General features: G+C 54.1%; 7 protein-coding genes and 1 non-coding gene across 8 annotated transcripts; 4 read left to right on the forward strand and 4 right to left on the reverse strand.

Annotated features, from left to right (window-relative positions):
• The first annotated feature begins 207 nt into the window (after positions 1–207).
• Positions 208–1,428, forward strand: EV422DRAFT_424848 (uncharacterized protein). Its single transcript, XM_053067126.1, has one exon. The coding sequence runs from the start codon at positions 553–555 to the stop codon at positions 1,303–1,305; it is 753 nt and encodes a 250-aa protein (XP_052926125.1). The 5' UTR covers positions 208–552; the 3' UTR covers positions 1,306–1,428.
• Positions 1,429–1,611: 183 nt separating this feature from the next.
• Positions 1,612–1,705, reverse strand: EV422DRAFT_t69. The gene has a single exon. It is a non-coding gene; the product is annotated as a tRNA-Ile (tRNA).
• A 1,687-nt stretch (positions 1,706–3,392) lies between these two features.
• On the forward strand, positions 3,393–8,704 carry EV422DRAFT_425165 (uncharacterized protein). Its single transcript, XM_053067129.1, has 2 exons — positions 3,393–4,875; positions 4,955–8,704. Exons 1-2 carry the CDS (start codon positions 3,733–3,735, stop codon positions 8,495–8,497), a joined length of 4,686 nt encoding a protein of 1,561 aa, XP_052926126.1. The 5' UTR covers positions 3,393–3,732; the 3' UTR covers positions 8,498–8,704.
• A 280-nt stretch (positions 8,705–8,984) lies between these two features.
• On the reverse strand, positions 8,985–11,228 carry EV422DRAFT_566723 (uncharacterized protein; the record flags this gene model as incomplete). Its single annotated transcript, XM_053072469.1, has 11 exons — positions 8,985–9,230; positions 9,308–9,452; positions 9,523–9,611; positions 9,712–9,777; positions 9,846–9,900; positions 9,971–10,092; positions 10,169–10,210; positions 10,291–10,419; positions 10,867–10,918; positions 10,988–11,080; positions 11,179–11,228. 11 exons carry the CDS (start codon positions 11,226–11,228, stop codon positions 8,985–8,987), a joined length of 1,089 nt encoding a protein of 362 aa, XP_052926127.1.
• Positions 11,229–11,415: 187 nt separating this feature from the next.
• EV422DRAFT_495515 (transcriptional regulator) lies at positions 11,416–12,220 on the forward strand (the record flags this gene model as incomplete). Its single annotated transcript, XM_053067818.1, has 3 exons — positions 11,416–11,640; positions 11,709–11,891; positions 11,966–12,220. 3 exons carry the CDS (start codon positions 11,416–11,418, stop codon positions 12,218–12,220), a joined length of 663 nt encoding a protein of 220 aa, XP_052926128.1.
• Positions 11,917–13,090, forward strand: EV422DRAFT_424884 (uncharacterized protein). The gene has a single exon (XM_053067127.1). It carries the CDS (start codon positions 12,231–12,233, stop codon positions 12,909–12,911), a length of 681 nt encoding a protein of 226 aa, XP_052926129.1. The 5' UTR covers positions 11,917–12,230; the 3' UTR covers positions 12,912–13,090.
• A 114-nt stretch (positions 13,091–13,204) lies between these two features.
• On the reverse strand, positions 13,205–14,654 carry EV422DRAFT_526427 (hydroxyacylglutathione hydrolase). Its single transcript, XM_053070136.1, has 5 exons — positions 14,295–14,654; positions 14,096–14,182; positions 13,763–14,019; positions 13,573–13,684; positions 13,205–13,504 (listed from the first exon to the last, which is right to left on the reverse strand). Exons 1-5 carry the CDS (start codon positions 14,541–14,543, stop codon positions 13,271–13,273), a joined length of 939 nt encoding a protein of 312 aa, XP_052926130.1. The 5' UTR covers positions 14,544–14,654; the 3' UTR covers positions 13,205–13,270.
• EV422DRAFT_526431 (Alpha/Beta hydrolase protein) lies at positions 14,655–17,007 on the reverse strand. The gene is made up of 6 exons (XM_053070137.1): positions 16,365–17,007; positions 15,992–16,298; positions 15,694–15,922; positions 15,464–15,626; positions 15,016–15,396; positions 14,655–14,930 (listed from the first exon to the last, which is right to left on the reverse strand). The coding sequence occupies exons 1-6, from the start codon at positions 16,813–16,815 to the stop codon at positions 14,863–14,865; spliced, it is 1,599 nt and encodes a 532-aa protein (XP_052926131.1). The 5' UTR covers positions 16,816–17,007; the 3' UTR covers positions 14,655–14,862.
• Positions 17,008–17,991: the final 984 nt, after the last annotated feature.

Genomic DNA, 17,991 nt, shown 5'->3' on the forward strand with positions numbered 1-17,991 from the left:
CTTGACCCTCGGGCCTCCGCCATCCGCGCAAGTATTGTTGTCGCTTGAAGTCAAAACGTCGTCCGGATTCGATTTCGAGGAGCGGCGCTCGCGCAGTATCACCTTACAAATACTCCGAGCGTCTCACGCAAAGACGGGGTTGCATGAGAAGCTCGTAGTGTTTGTACGAAATGCTGCACGACGGCGACAGGTCCGTCGGGTAGTCTTTACGCTGTCGACAGGCACGGTCGAAAGATAATTTTCTGCTAGGTGCTGGAAGTTCGCCGGAATCGCGGCCCATCATCAAGATCCCAGTGTCGGGTGACAAAAGAACCGAGCGATGCGAGGCAGATGGCCACGCACATGGCAACGCTTTCAATGGTGGCGTTCTTTGCCGGATAGTTGGTGAGATTCGCATTTACCGCATCTAGTGTGCACTGCAAGCTGGCTGTTGCTGGCATGGCATAGGTATGCGGCCGGTGCCGTCCTAAGCTATGCTCGCGTGCTGATGTGCATTAAGAAAGGCCATGGCACCCGTGTCGGAATGTTGGAAACCCGCGGACTGGAAAACAAATGTCCAAGTCATCGACATTCGTCGGCAACGAATTCCACGATTTCAGCAAACTCCCCAGCACCTACCAGAAAATGATCTTTCGAGCCTGCATCTTTCAGACGATACAGTTGTGCGAGGATCTGGCCGACGTCGGCATCACCGCCGCAAATATCTGCTTCTGGCAGACGATTGCTAGAGACGCCACAAACAGGAATATCCCCATCGAAATTCTCGATACGAAAAAGGTCGATATCACTCGCATTGACTGGGTGATCCCATCCAAAACTCCTTCCAAACTCTTCGACGAGGTCAGGAAAGAACTTCGCATTCAACGCAAGACGCTCGGGCGGCAAGGAACAAGTCTGGAACGCGCGAGTCTCTCATTCCTTGTGCACAAGGGTTTACCATCCGCCATCCGCCAAACGATTTTGAGGCAGCTTCGAAGGGAAGAGAAAGCGGCCGCCGAGCTGACGAAAGAACAAGCGGCCGAAGCTGAGCTACAGGGGACACTGGCCCGTCGTTGCCCGTGCGCCGCCGTTGCCAAAGAACTACTTCCGTCGCTGCTGTTGGCGGGTGGAGAAGAAGGTGAAGAGAAAGAGGCTGGGGCCGAGGGTGAGGCCGAGGGTAAGGTTGAAGAGGGCGAAGAAGAGCAGGAGGAGGAGCACATAGATGAGGGCGACCAGCAAGGCGGATCTTCACCGGCTGGGGCAGGAAAGAGGCGAGCGGGAGGATCGGAGCAGGAGGAAAGCGGCGCGAGGAAGAGGCGTGCTTGAAAGTGTGTAATATCTGGTTCCACTGCGTAGCGGTTTGGAGTGGGTGTTTTTCGTTGAAAATGGGAGATGCGGTCTCAAGGCTTGATGTGGGAGCGTATGAGAGAGCTTATGAGAGAAGGAGACGGTGTAGCAAGTTGTGTTATAAGTTAGCTATCTGTTTTTGAACAACAGCGCATTGTCAACATAGGCCGTTTCTAACAGGGTTGTTCAGTTCCCCCTCGCAAAAATGGTCGATTTCCCATATGAAATCTGGGCCAAAAAAAGTAAAAAGGATTTTTTGGGAAACGGATAAAAACTGTCACGAAATGCTCCAGGCGGGGTTCGAACCCGCGATCACTGCATTGCATGGGAGGAATGGCCACCTATAAGTACAGTGCGTTAACCACTACGCCACTGGAGCCAGGTTCTTTCGCCACTCAGGCGGGAGGGTCATGTCGCGTAAGTTGTTCGACTCGAAACCACGCTGGTGGCCACATCCATACAGTACATGTCGAGTGTTGATGAGTCGACCCTAACCCTAACCCTAATCTCGACAATCCCAAGAGGTCAGTTCCAGTGCGAGGTGAGCTTCGTCCAACTTTCGCGAGGATGTGCCGTAGAAAGGGTACTACTTAATGAGGACTGGCGGAAGGCGGCCGTCTTGTCCCATGTTGCGGATGTTATCGGCTCCTCGATCTCAAAGCTCCAGAGAAAGACGGCACTTTCGATACAAAGACACAAGTCTCAATAATCAGTGCAAGGGTCGAATAGTATGAGCAAAGGGAGAGCGCAAGAACCATTTGCATTCTAACCTTGTACGCTAGCGGCTGACCCCGTGAACGTCCTCATGCTATCGGCTAAGGCTCGCCCCTACTGTTGGTGTCGGACGGAGCCGTAGGACCACACACGATGTTCCGTGTCTTTCAATAGCTCCGCTTGCCGCTGAAAACGAAAAAGTAGTGTGCTCCCCGTAATGCTGTGTCACACACACCTTGCCCCCCTTTGAGACTTCTCTAGTCCACAAATTCCTCCACGCCTTTGAAGTGCTCAAACATAGCGTTCGTTGTCGTACAGTACGATGGTATTCCCCTGACCGATCCAGAATGCGAGCAAGAGTCGTCGGGGGCTGTTCAGCCCGTCTCCTTCAGGTAGACACCTCACCTCCGACGGTCAGTCTCGCCGCTATTCATCGTTCGGTTTGCCGCTCACTGGTCCTCCGTTCGCTTTCGAAAAGTCTCGTTTGAGTATGGACTATAGGGACGCTCTAGCCGCCGCCCACCTAAGGCTGAACCTTGCACTGTGCAACCCTTTCGGTGCTTTTCTTGCTTTTGGGGGAAAAGACATTTCAGACAGAGTCATCAAGCCGCACTTGACTTTTGCCGCAGATCGTCCACCTTCAGTTACCCGGATTCCGGTAATCCGGATTTTACACCGGAGAACGAACGCTGGAACGAACGCGTGGTCTCCAGGTGCTCCTGTCAGTCTGGATGTCTGCTGGATGTAGCGCTGCTAGCGCACTGTAACGGCAATGAGGTGGAACAATGTAGATGAATGTACGGACTTCCGTGGAAATGCCAATGAGAACAGACATGCCCAAAGTCAACGCATTTTCTAAGGAATAATGAACACTAAAAGCAGAGGCATCTTCGGCACTAAGGTTGTTCTCCAAGCCAACGGTGCGCTTCTTGCTGCCTATGCGATTCCCGCGACCGGAAAGCAATTTAGGTTTGCTATCCATCTAATTCGTACGAGCATGAATACCCTCTGATCGACAGTGCGAGCAGCCGGCAGCCGCATCCTGGCTTGGTGTTCGATATAGGTGTGCCATGTATTTTCCGAGTGATCGATGACCATACGGAACACTCTGCTGGCGATGATTTGCTTTATTATTTCTTTCCCCAAGACTCTCGATAGGTACGTAATAGGGAAGCATCGGACAAGTACCGTTATTTCCTGCCGCCTATCTGTGTGAATCCAGTGTAGTGGACTGTAGATAAAGAGTTTTGTGCAGTAGTACTATTAAGTTTTGCAGCGCACGCGACTACTTCACACTTGGGCGCTGCGCGATTCGACCAGTCCCCGCCAAAGGGGGACGGGTCCAGCGCACACCTCACACTCCTCTGACGTACGAAGTGAACACATAATAATACCCTAGACGCACCCTTGCCCCCATTGCAGGTGGGAACTCTGCATAGATCCACGACCGCATTGCAGCAGAAGGTTACTGTAGTCTACCTTCCTTTAGAGCAGATCTTCTGTTGTTGTCTTTTTGTCGGTGTGCAGCGGTCTTTTGTGTCCCTTTTGAAGCTTGTGGAGCCCTTTGTTTTTGCCCATTCAGAATCGGGTCCCACACCGTCTGTTGAACCGCAGGAAGGGGTTGTGGGAATAAGCAGACGCAGCTCTCGACTGTTCAACGACCATCTACACTCATAGCAGCGTCCCGCAACAATGGCACAGGATTCTGCAAGTAGTGGGGGGTCATGGACGGCTTCTTCAGCGCCAAAGGCCCCGCAGTCCCACACCAACCTCGACCTGGATCGGTATCTTGCAGACACTCAAAAGCACATGGCGGAGTGGGTGGCAACCGCTTGCTTCTCCAACGAGGACTACACCGCTCACGACAGCAGCGTCGAGTCGTCTGGGTCTAACTTGCCGCCGATCCAGGAAGAAGCTGAATCCCCAGCGAGGCAGGGTCATTCGCAGAGTTCCTCACCGTTTTCGCCCCCTAAACCCGGACAGAAGCTATCCCTCGATCTACCAAGAACGATTCCGATGTCGGAGAGTGCCGATGTTTCCGATTCATTTCCGAATTCCGCTCTCAGCGACTCCTCCGAACGTCCTCATATCAAACGAGGGAAGTCTGGCCCACGGATACCGGCAGTGAATCCATTTGCCATCAGAAGTGCACGGAACTCCCTCGATCTTCCCCACGGGGTCAATGGGCCGATCAACAGTTCAATGGATTCGGGTTCACAATTGTCAAAGATCGATACACGGCTTCGTACGTTTCCGGGCTGGGAAGAGTCGAGCGAGCACAAGCGAGAGAACTCTGATGAGACGCTGGTCGCCGATTCGGACATCTGCAGTGCTTACGAGTTTCTCAGCACCGCCAGTCCCATCGCGCATTTGCCAACGCCTGACCCGGACGATTTCACTGAGATTCCTCGACTAGGATTCCCCGAGCCACCGACGAACTCCTTAGCAAAGCGGGGAGACTATCTGCGGGAGCAGGAGGCCGCGCGAAGGAGAGCCAAGTCCATGAAGAGACTCTCTTCTCTTTACCGCTTTTCAAGCAGCTCTGGACGGCCTAGATCCAATAGCGCCTCGGGCACCTCTTCTTTCGACATCTTGACGCAGCCCTTCGTTCTGCCACCGATCGTCACACAACCTGCGATTCAGAAGAACCCGTACACGCCTGCATACTCGATCGAAGAATGGTTAAGTTATCAGAACAACGCCAGGGTGGTATCTCCCACCCAAGAATCCATCCCTCGTTTTCAGGCAGAGGCCGAGTCCAACGGGGCGAACACCAATTTGCCTCCTACCTCGAGCGTGGCAGAGTGGAACAAAGGGCCGCTGTTCAATGCAAAGGTAATGTCCAATTTCTACTGTGTATTGTGACTTCATGCACCATGTTCACTCATCGCTTCTTCTGACTCGGTCAATATAGGATGCAACCATCACTACTTCCGCAGTCACTACCTCCAACACCCGGCCGCAACCTCAGTCTCCCCGATCAGTCGCTCCGACAAAAGCACAAAAAGAAACAAACGCGAAAGCGAACCTGACGGAGGTGCTACTCGACTACACCATGACGGTTAACCGCCTCCGTGAGCCCATGTTGGAGCATCAGCGTGCCGTACTTCGTCCATCGAAGTCAGCTCTCCTGCCGAGGCCAGCGACACCTGTCTCGCGGGCTGCAACCGCAGTGAACGGAACGTCGAGCCCCGGGAGCGTAAAGTCGATACCTTCAGTGAAAGCGACGAGTATTACCGAAGAACATCCAATGCCTTATGCGAAAGATGCCGGGCTTGTAAAGGAACACGCAGCTTTGATGGAAAGGTTTAGACCAAGAAAAAAATCCATCCGCAAAGCTGCTCCACTGTCACCGGTCGCCGCGAAGAGTGTGGCGTCGGCGCCGGCCAGCGATGAGAAGCTTGTGCAAGAACATACTAATCTGATGGAGACTCCCAAAAGTCCGAGCATGGAGGCTCATCGGGAGCCTGCCGCGTCACCGCCGGAAACAGCGAAGAACTTGGCACCACCCATTGGTGGAAAGGACGCCGAGCTGTTAAAGGAACATGCTGTACTGATGGAAAGTGTGAAACGCCCGAGCATGGAGACTACTAAGCAACCCGCTACACCTTCTCGAGCACCCGTGGAGAGCCTGGTACCGACCAGCGATGGGAAGGATGCCACGCTTGTGGAAGAACACACCGCTTTGATGGAAAAACTCAGACGGCCGAGTTTGGAAACTACCCAGAAAGCCGCCCCGTTTTCGCCTGTGTCTACAAAAGGCGCAGCGCCCGACGGTGATGGGAAAGTTGCAAAGCTTGTGGAAGAGCATACCGCTCTCATAGAGAAAGTTCGACGACCAAGTTCGGAGACTACCCCGGGAACTGCCCCATCGCTAAAAGTTCCCACTACGGCCAGCGATGCGAAAGATGAGAAACTCGTGAAGGAGCATGGTGCATTGATGGAAAAGCTCAAGCGGCCAAGCTTGGAAACGACTCCGCCGAATGCAGCCCCGCTAGAAGCACCCAAGAGTGCGGCTGCGGCCAGCAATGCGAAAGATCGGAAACTTCCCACTACGGCCAGCGATGCGAAAGATGAGAAACTCGTGAAGGAGCATGGTGCATTGATGGAAAAGCTCAAGCGGCCAACCTTGGAAACGACTCCGCCGAATGCAGCCCCGCTAGAAGCACCCAAGAGTGCGGCTGCGGCCAGCAATGCGAAAGATCAGAAACTTGTGATTGAGCATGCAGCACTGGTAGAGAAATTGAACCAACCAGAAGCGCAGAGGACAACTGACGAAGCCCAAATGTCACCAATGCCCTTGGGCTCAAAGGATGAGACGTCGACTCGCGGCCCTGGAGACAAGAAGCTTGTCGAACAACATGTTGCTCTCATGAAAAAGCTATCTGAACCTTCACTCGGGAAGGAGCAACTGGATCGGAATCTCAATGAGGCCGAGGGCAGCGTCATGCCCCAAACGGATACGAGGCCGGCGCATTCCATGCGTGATGAGCTGCTTGTTGAGGAGCTTGGTGCCAAACTTGAACGTCTGAGGCAGCCTGTGACAGCCGAGGTTGAGGAAAAGTCGTCGGAAAGGAAGATTCCGGGGAAGCCGAACCAGTCCATGGCCGAGCAACGGCAGAACAACTTCCGAGTGAGTGTACCTTCCATCGTGGCCTCCAACGGCCGGACCTCCCCAAAGTCCCCGCGTGACGGTCTCCTGGTCAAGGAGCATGCAGCACTTCTCGCCGGAGTGACAGCACCGATCACAAACGGCAAGGCGATTCGTGAAGCACCGCCGATCAAGCCCGCGAATCCGCAGGTATCGAAAGCGCAGAAATCCACGCTTGATGGGCACCCCGCCAAGGACCATAGCACTACAGACGGGCGATTGGGGCGTGCAGGCATCAAAGATGATGCGGAATCTCCGAAGACTGCCACCAGCAGCAGCCAGCGAAAGTCCTCGAAATCCCCGGAGCCGCCGCGCGACAATAACTTTTTGGAGGACTTTGAAAAACGCGTCGATCGTCTCGCCCGGCCCGACATGGAGGATCAGCGGGCATGCGTACCGGCTTCGAAGCGAGACAGGGAAGCACGTGGTACGGCGTCCACTACTTCGGCGTCACGGCAAGTGCCTGCCAAGGTTGACCCGAAAGTGACGGAGATTGAAGATTATGCAAAGGCGGTCACGCGGCTGGCGCGACCCAACATGGCGGAACAGCGGGCGGAACTGCGGACGACAAAAAGTACCAACACGGATAACGCTCACGAGACAGCGGATCAGTCCATGAAGCGGAAACCCTCTATGAGCAGGCTCGTTTGGGACAAGTTGCGGGGCAAGGACTCGAACAAGAAGAAGGAGACTGCGGACGACATCCCGCCCGTCCCACCAATCCCTCGGAGTGCATCTCCCACACCTCCGAATTCGAAAATCTGGAGCATGAAAAAGCCTTCCAGCATAAAGTCTTCGGTCAGCGCAGATGCCCGCGGCGAGCCAAATGGGACCGAAGAAAGCCCTAAGGCGGTTTCGGAGCCACCATCCCCTCCTCGAGCGCGGAGTAAAAGCATCTTCAGTCGTCGGAAAGCCAGGGGAGATGATATGAGTATCAAGAGCAAAGAGGACGGGGAAAGCGGGGGGAAGCCTAGCGGCCGTCCCACGCGGTCACCCTTATTGGCGGCGAGTAGCCCAACCACAAACAAAAGCGACATGGGAGATCTAACAGCGGCATTAGGCGCTGCCATCAGCGATGCTGTGGGTGTCACGTACTCCGAGATGGTCAGCCCCGATCCGGTACTCAGAAAGCCTAAAAAGTGTCTGACCTCAATCGAATCTGTCGACGAGACTCCTGTCCACCTCGATCCGGAGATCAGAAAGCGGGTGACCATCATCGAGAGCAACGATGCTGGGGATCTGGAAGGGTTTGAGGGGATCGTCGCTACCTGGGCATCTCAGCCAGACGACGCACATGCGTCAATCAGTCCGAAACCAAGTCTTGAGAGTACTGGAGACAAAGGGGACGCAGCTTTCACAAACGTGAAGACTACACTTGCCATTGATGACCCGACGTCGCACACAATGTCTTATCCAACCCCGGGCACCACACCACCGGCTACACCAAGTAGGCCATTTGAATCCGACGACGTTGCGGAACCCTTACCACCCCGCTCTCTCTCTCTGCCCACAACCACCATCGAGAATATCCCTACACCCATCACCAAGAAGGTGACTCTCCGCCGGAATGTTTCCAGTGCGAAGAAGCTGGCAACCCTTCGAGTCGCACTCGCCCGTCGTCGGTCACTCGCGTGGACTGCCATCCGCCCCTTCCCACCGCCTCGGAAGGAGTCGTTGCACCCTAATGTCCGGCGCTCCCTCAAACGCGTGCGCTCGCCGCTTTTGGCTTCAAGGAACGGCAGCGTCACCTCGCTCAGGTACGGCAAGCTGGACGCAAAGTGGTCTTCGTCGTCGTTGCCGATGTAGAATCCCTCCGTTCAACAGACTCGTTGCCTCGAATGGACGCTCAAAACGACTGGCGCGCACGCCCTATTACCTCGCTGCTACTCAAAACCTCTCATCGGCATATCTCAATACCATCTCATCGTCACCCTAATCGCTTGGGACCAGCAGGAGGATCTTCTTCGACCTTCTCGATCTTTGATTCATAATTTGATCCATATTTTTGTGTACAGTTTATAATTAGAGTCCTATTTTCCCTCATCGGCGTATAGTGTTTCAGTTTTGCGTTCCCGTTCCCTGTAATCATATTGTACTTTTACTGTAGTCCACTTCAATAAGCTCGGCTGGCCCGTTCTATATTCTAGTCTGACATTGTGCGGCGATGAGCGCGATTTCTGGCTCCGCCCATCATTTTCCACAGCGCTCAAATTGCTAAACATGCCGCAACGAAGGCAGGGAATCTACTCCAAAAACGTGACCGTAACTCGAAGAACCCCCTGCAAAGTCGACTCTAAACCGTATCATCATGTTCCTCCTTCGCCGCATCGTCCTTCTGCCCCTCCCCGCTCTTCCCAATCTCACCCCTCGTCGCCCGCCACTCCACCGACCCCGATTGTCGTCCAACAAGGTCCTCAGGATGCTCGACTTTCGGCGCGCCCTTCAGCTGCGTCTCCTCCGCCTTATCACGTTCTTCCAGTTCGGCGATCATGCTTGGTGGCAGCCCTTCGCGGAGAGCATGGGTTAAAACTTTTACTTGCTGTTGAGAGGCAGACAGAACATGATTTAGTGAGAACGTCGTTCGCGACAGTTATGATGTATAGAGAGAGAGAGGACCTGTGATAACCAAGCTTCGTCGACCAGAGTCCGACGCGCGAACGTTTCGTCTGGTCTGGCGGTGTAGCGGTGGATGACGTCCACGACCTCGTAAGGACCGATGCTGAAGATGTAGGTCAGCTTCTTTCCCCAGCCTGCCTCGTACCTGGCAGAGGATTGTAAGCGTTTAGTACGTTCGGACAGACGCGAAATGGTACCAATCGTTCAAGCCTGACATCAGTGGTTGGTCATAGGATCCATCTCCCTCGCAGCAATCGCAGTTTATCCATCGCTTCTCCCGATCGTTGTAGATCTCTGTCCATACCTACTCCAGGATTTGAATTTAGCGTTTTACTCTTGCATCGGCTCTACTCCTGGATCGCTGCAGCCACATCGGGACGACGACGCCGAGCAAAGTCACTCACATGGTCGGTGAAGTCCAGCACGTAACGAGCGTCGAAACCCATCGCTTTCGCGAACAAGCAGAACACCTGATCAAGATTCGATAATCAGATGCTAACAATGCTCTGACGGAAGACAAAGAGAAATTCCCTCGTACATTCGCCCATTCGCCGCATCGCCCTGACTTGGTCTCCATCAGTTTCCGCAGGTCGCTACATACATGCAAAGAGTTCGTCAGTATCAGTTGCAGATAGAGGTCCATTTGAAATATCAGAATCTCACTTGTAGCGAGGGAACCTCGTCTCTTTCGAGCATGCGGTGCATTTATACAGCTCTACCCTCCCGCATTGATAGCTCGCCTCTGTGGGTGTTGGCTGAGCTCCCCCTACTCCAGTTGTTGAGCTCTAATGACACATGGGTGACAAGTGAGCCTTTTCACGCACACACTCGTTTCCGAGTCATAGATGAGCTGACGGCTACCTTACAGAACTGACATTCCGGCGCGTTGACCCACGTGAAATACTACAGTCTTCCATTCAATGAGTATACGCGATGCCTAACCAGTTCTCGTCCCATCGCCCAGCTAATATCCCGGGGTTCACCTTTGTTTTGAACCATCTCAACAAAGCCTTGACCAACTGATCATGGAAATGCAGGTCGGCATTCGCTTTCACCTCCGACTGAGCTTGTTCGTGGAGTTCATCCACCGGGATAGCGTCACGTGCTGCATCCTGTCGCGTGTATCGAAGCGGAAGTCAAACCATCAGCAATCAACATCAATCAGCAACCATCAGGAATCGACCCATCATCCATCAACCTTTGACCATCAACGTATCAACCATCAACCCCCCATCAAAACCCACCGAGGCGGATACTGCGCTCTTGGCGCGATGTGGTGCTCGCTTCGCTCGCAAAAGATCTGACGCTCGCTGAGGCTCGGTAAGAAATGCGGTGATGAGAGTATTGCGCCTTTGGCGCAATGTGGCTCGCTCCGCTGTCCCTCGCCGCAGACAGCCAACATCGCTCGCTTCGCTTGCGGCTCGTATGGCTCGCGAAAAGCGTTTGCTCTGGTCGACCACGCGGTCGACCACGCGGTCACCCAGACCGAACCAACCCTGCACCACGCTTCGCCCGCCGCAGTCGGCCGTCTCCCTATGTCCCGCAAAATGACCCCATACCTGCAGTTCAAAGTCCTCGTAGTGACGAGATTGAGCGATCGCAGACTGAAGTCTGAAACAGCAATACGACGTGAGTCCAGGTAGATTAGGGCAAGGCTAACCTAGCCAGCAGCTATCCTACCGGCCTATTATTTCGCGCTGACCCTGCACGTTGGGTGCTGTCCGGGTTGGCTGCGGTCGAGACTGCTGGCGTTCTCTAAGCCACACCAGGAAGCTGCGAAAAGGATGAAAGTGCTGCAGTTAGCTACAGTATCTTCTTCGGGGAGAGTTTTGTTGGTTAGGCTATGTCTCTCGCTCGACGTGGCGACGTACTTCTGATAGACCTCGTCGGCCATCCTCAGGGCCTCCGTCGCCTCGACCATGTTGAGTGTTGGCGTGAGAGTTGAGATCACAGTCGGAAGCCTGCTCGAGCTCGTCCGTGCCCAGATGCAGGATGGCCTTGGATGGCAGTCGCCGGTTGTGACGTTTGCTGACGCGTGTGACAAACTCCCCGCGGCCTCCATTGGGCCTCACGTCCAACCACTCTTTTCGACTGACGGCGCTGTGAGGATGCTGGTGGTAGCCGTGCTCTTCCCCTGTTGGGAGGTTTTGGACGTGCAGGGCCCGTTCTCCGTCTTGGCGAAGGTTGCCGCTGTCTCCGAGAGTTCTGAGCAATATGCCTTTGCCTGGGTCGGGGAGCAAACCAAGGAACCCATTCCCTCGTCCGCCCACTTTCCGGTCCTCGCTGACTACGATTGGGACTCTTGTCCGCAGGCCGACGTCTTACTGATACCTGTAAGTGATTAGCATCTCGACACACTTTGTTAACGGCACACTATAACTTACATAAGACGGCCTATTAGGGCGGCCCAGGAAGCTTGACAGCCGCGTTTGACCGCAAACTACTTGACTTTGTACGGAGGCAGAGCAAGACCGCTCGTCGGGTGGCTAGTATCTGCACTGGATCGTCCATCTTGGCCGAAGCTGGCCTCCTGGACGGGCGGAGAGCCACTTCAAACAAAGCCGTGTTCGGCTTGCAAACCCAGGTTCGATTGCTGTCCTGATGGCCCTCATCAGTCACACGGAGTTTTTTGCTGAATTTCATTTGCAGTACGGAAAGTCGGTGACATGGATACGAGACGCTCGCTATGTGACCGATGGAAAGTTTACCACCGCTAGCGGTGTCTCTGCTGGCTTGGACATAGGATTTGACCTTGCAAAAGAGTTGTTCAGCGCTGTCCAAGCCGATAAGGTCGCAGGTCTCGTCGGATACGTCCCACTTTCAGACGGCGATGACCCGTTTGCGACACTGCATAAGCCTACGGGTATGATGGGGGCTCTCTCAACTTCGAATATCGTCGAATCCGTCTTATGATGCCTATCTGATGTTCGCGTTTCTAGGCCCTTGGGCAGACTACCTCTACTTTAAAGCTACCACCTTAGTTGCCAGCTCAGTGGTGCGAGAACGTACCGATCTTCAAGGGCAGGCGACCACCAGCCGACTGCCTTCGCTTCCTCTGACGTTCTTCTCGAAGAGGAAGTCGAACACCATCAAAGTACTGTTGTTTCCCGGCTTCGACAGTCTGGATGTGGCTGGAATACTGGAAGCCTGTTTTGGACTTGCGAGCACCCACATAGTCGAGCTCGTAGCTATGCAAGGGGTACCTCCAGCGAATGCCGATGAGTTGGTCGTCACGGGCGGGGATTCATCCGCGCGGAACGCGAACCAGTCGAAGATTGTTCGCGTTCGCTGCGATTCGGCAATACACGCGCCCATCGATGCCCTTCCAAAAGACTGGACCTCGTCGGTTATCCTCGTACCATCCGTCCCGCCGGAAAAGTACGTTCAACTGGAAGCGTCGCTCGCGAGTGGGCTGGAAGATCTTTTGCGCGGATCGGCGGCTGTACTCGCTTGCGGAGAAGCTATGGTCCGCTTGTTACAATCAAGGAATACGCTTTCCGAGCAAGTCCTGAATGAGTACAATGGACCCAAACGATGGGGCCAAGATGAAACTGGCAAGCTGTTCGTCGCCCAGACAGGAGTTACACGTGAGTATCTTCCCTGATCAAGAGGAGCGTACATTCTGTCTCTCCCTTGCTAATTCTCATTCGGGTATATCAAGCCATCACCCCGATGCTCGCCATAATTAGAGATGTTGCCGGCGCAGCTGCGGCTCGGGACGCTGCGATGGAGATGGAAATCGCGCCAAACCTTATGCCCGACGGCGTTACTTTGGCGTAGTGGGTAAACTGGTGTAGTAGTAGTAGTTAGGTTTCGTAGTAGATAGACAGCTAAGACCTTGTACAACTCGCACATCAGGCCTTCACTTTTCGAACGTGCTGCAGAAATTGGATCATTTCAGTGATGCAAAACTATTATACAATGAACTTCTTGAAGCAGATCCTGCTGATGCAATTCACGCCCCTAAAAACAGTCCTTCAACTTCCTCAACGCCCCCAAAACTTCCACCACGCTCGCATCAGCCGGCAACCCCACGGCCTCCCTAATCGACGGCGTATCGCATCGCAGAAAGGGGTTGAAAGTCTTTTCATCGCCGATCGTCGAGGGCACGGTGCATGTGTTGGATTCCACCCATTTGGCTTTCGCGACCACGGCTGGGTTTTGCCCGTCCACGTGTACTGCGAATTTCAGGTTGGACTGGAGGGAAGAACATCTCAGTGAAGACATTGTCAGATGGACGACCGGGCATGGATGTAATCCCTTACCTTTGTGTACTCGTGTCCCACATACACCTTTGTTGCAGCCGGTAACTGCCCCAGAACGTTATACAGCGAGTTGTGCATCTGCTCTGGTGTCCCCTCAAAGAACTTCCCGCATCTAAAAAGCCATATTTTCGAACATCAGCACCGTCACCGACCCCACCCCTAACAAATCACAGCCATCCCGCCTCCTCACCCAGCAACAAAAAGCGTATCCCCCGTAAAAATCGCCTTCTCCCCCGACTTCTTATCCTCAACATAAAACGAGACACTGCCCAGCGTATGGCACAGTGTATAAAGCGGCGTGATGTGCAGCTCGCCCACCGTGAAGGCCGCCCGGTCGACGACTTTCTCGGTGAGCCCCGGGATCCGGTCGTCGCCGCCCCAAACGGGGATGTTTGGGATCTGGTGGAGGAACCCTTTGTTGCCGCCGGCGTGGTCCGCGTGATGGTGCTGGTGAATAAAGGTTAGTGTCGCCATCTCCAGTCCAGATCCTCCGTCGATGGTCCGCGTATCATAGCATACTCACTGTCGTCAATATCCCCGATATCTTCACGTTCTCTTTCTCCATCACTGGGATGACCTTTCGCGGCTCAACAGGGTCTACGGCAAGTCCCTATTCAGCCCACATCATTAGTAAACCTATCTTCCCAGGACGCAGCCACCGCACCCCACCCAGGGGTGTATGCAAAAACGCGGACTACAAGACTATACTGGAAACTACATACTACGCCGTTATCGTCCACGAGCACATATGCATAATTGTCCGATAAACATGGAACGGGAATAACTCGCATAGCGGTGGGTATTGAGGTGGTGAAGTAGCGATGGGGAGGAAGGAGGGGATGAATTGCTGATCTTGCGCTTGAGAAAGGAATGCAGCGAGAGCGAGAGCAAAGCATGTGGTTGCTATATCGAAAAGGTATCCTGAAGCAAAGAACGCAATGTGGCGACGGAAGGCTTGCGAGTCTCTTCATGAGCTGTGAGCGAAAAGCCGCGTTCTGGGCGTTCTCGGCGCCAGCGGCGTTTTGTTTTGCACGCGTCCGCCATACGTGCACGTCACGGCGTCAACAGCCACGGTTTCTGTGGCTTCTGTGGACAACAAGTATTGTAATTATATGTACAGTCGACGAAGGGCCTGCCTGCAGCCCTTCAGAATACAATTTCAACTACAAAAAATGAGAAAAAGAACTTGTAATGGCCCATAAAAGTAGGGAAGAGAAAACTAACGTACGAGACGTAAAGGTTTTTCGCGATGAATCAGAGAAGCCGCGAGCAGCAGCGATCCTTGGTGATTCAAGGTTGAATGAACTCTAGCAGACACTGGGCGAGTGCTTCAGGGTCATCTTCCGGAACGTAGTGGCCTGAAGAGAGTAAAGGTCGCGTGAGTTTCGGTCAGACAAAGGATTCACAGTCTGATGGGCGTACAGATCAGAGGACGAGACTCACCAGCACTGTCGATCGTGACCAATCTCGCACCCATCAAATTCGCAAACCACTTCCCCAGACCACTCCAACACCTATCCCTCGTACCCCAAATCACCAGCGCGCGATGATTCGCGCCCGAAGTCGTCGGAGTCGTGACGACCAGCTTTCCATCGACCCACCGCCTCGCCACCCGACGCGCATAGTCGGTCAAGAACAATTTGGCCTTCTCTGTTTCGACTTCTACGCTTTGGTTGTTGGCGAGGAGGGGCGAGATGAGAGGAGTACGGTGGGCGAAGAAGGGGAAGAGTTCGCGAATGCGAAGGATCAGCGGGTCGGAGAAGAGCGGGAGGGGTAGGGCGGAAGGGAGAGTCTTTACTGCGTGGGCGTGCGATACAGTTGGGTCTGGAGAAGAGGAGGGCTCAAATGAGCTCTTCTAGCAGTATGTGAGCGCAAGAGGAAAGGCACTCACATGGGACGTCGTATCCACGGGCCTCGCCAATGGTAAGCCTGCTACTGGAAGAGAAGGCCGTAGCACATCGTATCATAGTGGACGGTTTGACGAACGTCCGGAAGGTGTAAAAGAGGGATCTTGCAATGAGAAGCGTCTCAATTTCTCTCCCACTGCATTCCTCCTGTTTGGGAAAAGTCAGTGATCAGGTGTAGTCCGAACATTGACATTCTACATGACCTTGAACCTACCTGATGAGGAGGCAGGAAGGTATTCACGAACACCAACCGACTTAGGTTGCTCCCAAAGTCGCCCATCTCAGCCAGCGCGATTCCGACCACAGTGCCTCCAGTCCCATGTGCTACAAGCGTGACGTCCAGGTCCGGATTCGAAAAGCGGTTCAGGAGCGAGCGTATCGCAGCGACTTGAATCTGAATAAGTGCCGCGCCCGACATGGGGATTTTGTCCGATTTCCCATGGCTGAAGAGTAATCGAGACTTAGATTAGCTCGGCACGGTGTGGTAGCGAGAAATGCGTCCGTCTACAAACCCTGGAAGATCGATGGCAATCACCCGCAGCCCGGCATCCACCAGCTGGCGGATCACTTTTCGGTACATGTACATCCACGTCAAAGCCCCATGAACCAGCACGACAACTTTTTGCTTCGTTGCACCACCAGGCGGTGAACTAGACTCCCGGGTCCCTTCATCAATGTAGTGGATGCGCAAAGAGCCCAGCTTGAAGTATTTCGGTTGAAACGGGAAGAGTTCCTTGATAGGCTCGAAGGATGCGTCCGATGTTCGAATGATAGCGTATTTATTGATCTTTGGGAGGTACGCGGGGGCGGCCGATGCGGCTGATGTATTCCAACAGTAAGACCTCTCTCAATCGTGACGGACGGTAAGCCACCACGTCAACTTACTGCTATATATCGAACCGCTCGTTTCACTCCCGCCGTCGCTAAACGTTGAGTTCCGGTGGAACTTCGGCCTCACCGCCGCGCTAACGTTTCGATGCGACCTACTCTCCTCCCCATGCCTCACATCCAGGGAAGACGTACTAGCAGTCGAAGACGGTGGTGGCGTCGGCAACGGCTCTCCTGAGACCCCAGTCGCCGCCGTCAAGGAGCCGCGACGTTCAGTAGGAGATAAAGACGCGCGCCGCTTGTCGGGGCCACTTCCCAGCTCGCGCTTGGGGGTTATTCGCTCGTACAGGTATGTGAGCACAACGAAAGGCTGGATGCACGTCAAAGTAAAATAGCGGACGGGTCTCCACGACAGCCAAAGATCGGCCACTCGGACGAATGGGGAGAGCAAATCCACAGGCGGTCGACCCGAGTGATCTCCGGGCTGATGTTGAGTGGCGGCGGCCATCACGGATGAGGTCTGTTATGGCGAAGCTGCCCGTCACCGACAGACGGAGGTTATCTAAACATTAGGGATGAGGAGCAGACTCTCCATGAAATTGCTCGTTTGATTGACAGAGCGTCGCCGTGACCTTGAAAATTCAGGGACTCCGACCGTTTGACCGTCGTTTGCACGAGCCTGCCTCACGCGTGCTCGTAATTTAGCCCTGGTCATGAACACGTTTGGCATAACATTGGAGTCCCTGCCAGGACTGGGGCTACTGTCCTGACATCCCATGTCTGCCACTGGCCGCACTGCCAAAGCAGTCATTTGTCTGTGAGTGGATGTCCATAGGCTTCGTCGCAATCGGCATCTCGGCCAAGTAATCCGACTCTCGGAAGCGCATGCGAGTGTATGGACGCTTCCCGTAGTGTATTTCGAATGCCATACGAGTATTCAATGCATTCCCAGTGCATAGGGACCCCAACATCCCTGTTTCATTGTGCTTGATGGCGCTGCCACTCCGACTGCCATCCGACAGAATCATCACACACTCCCCTCGTCCAGAATACAGCCAGGAGTTCTCCGACTGCACATCATGGCCCTTCCTTGCCCGAAAATCCCCATGTATCTACACCCATATCATCCCATCCCATCCCGACCACCACTTCCCCCTACTTCTGCTTCTGCTTATGCTTCGGATTCTCCCTGCATTCCACCCTCAGCTTCCCTCTCCGCTTGCAAAAGAAGCAATTCTCGCATCGGAGTTTTAGCGCCGTTCGCGTGCGGTAGCCGCGGGTGAAGAGGGGAGCTAGTGATATTGTCGGTCGTGGCGGTATCAGTAGTGCGGGTGTAAGTGCGACGGTTGGTGAGGAGGTGATGGATGGGAAGGCCCGTAGGCGGGCGGGGAAGAGGATGTGACGGAGGGCGGTGAACATGGATTTTCGATAAGTTGCAGAATGTTATTAGCGTTGTGTGAATTTCCTTCGGTGGGTTTTTGTTCAAGTTTTGCTGTTGTGTGCCGCAAGCTTTGCCGTTTGTCGATCAACGGGCGCTTTCAGCGATTTCTCCCAATAGAAATTGAGGGTGTCGAGTTGTCCGCCACGAAAGGATGTAAACTGTCGGTAGCTCGTCTGTGTGTTGCTGCACCTGCTGCACCTGGATGTCTGCGAGAAAGTCTACAATCCAGCCAAAACCTGGCCA

The sequence above is a fragment of the Fimicolochytrium jonesii genome (assembly GCF_025526975.1).
Source record: "Fimicolochytrium jonesii strain JEL569 chromosome Unknown EV422scaffold_9, whole genome shotgun sequence".
Lineage (NCBI taxonomy): Eukaryota > Fungi > Chytridiomycota > Chytridiomycetes > Spizellomycetales > Powellomycetaceae > Fimicolochytrium > Fimicolochytrium jonesii.

Coding starts and splice junctions, on each gene's coding strand:
- EV422DRAFT_425165 (XM_053067129.1), top strand. CDS start 3,733: ATGGCACAGGATTCTGCAAGTAGTGGGGGGTCATGGACGGCTTCTTCA. Junction 4,876..4,954: donor GGCCGCTGTTCAATGCAAAG/GTAATGTCCAAT, acceptor CGGTCAATATAG/GATGCAACCATCACTACTTC.
- EV422DRAFT_526431 (XM_053070137.1), bottom strand. CDS start 16,815: ATGGCCGCCGCCACTCAACATCAGCCCGGAGATCACTCGGGTCGACCG. Junction 16,299..16,364: donor GAGCGGTTCGATATATAGCA/GTAAGTTGACGT, acceptor GGAATACATCAG/CCGCATCGGCCGCCCCCGCG. Junction 14,931..15,015: donor GGTCACGATCGACAGTGCTG/GTGAGTCTCGTC, acceptor TACTCTCTTCAG/GCCACTACGTTCCGGAAGAT.
- EV422DRAFT_526427 (XM_053070136.1), bottom strand. CDS start 14,543: ATGAAGAGACTCGCAAGCCTTCCGTCGCCACATTGCGTTCTTTGCTTC. Junction 14,020..14,095: donor TATCGGGGATATTGACGACA/GTGAGTATGCTA, acceptor TTTATTCACCAG/CACCATCACGCGGACCACGC. Junction 13,505..13,572: donor TGGGACACGAGTACACAAAG/GTAAGGGATTAC, acceptor TCTTCCCTCCAG/TCCAACCTGAAATTCGCAGT.
- EV422DRAFT_424848 (XM_053067126.1), top strand. CDS start 553: ATGTCCAAGTCATCGACATTCGTCGGCAACGAATTCCACGATTTCAGC.
- EV422DRAFT_424884 (XM_053067127.1), top strand. CDS start 12,231: ATGTTCGCGTTTCTAGGCCCTTGGGCAGACTACCTCTACTTTAAAGCT.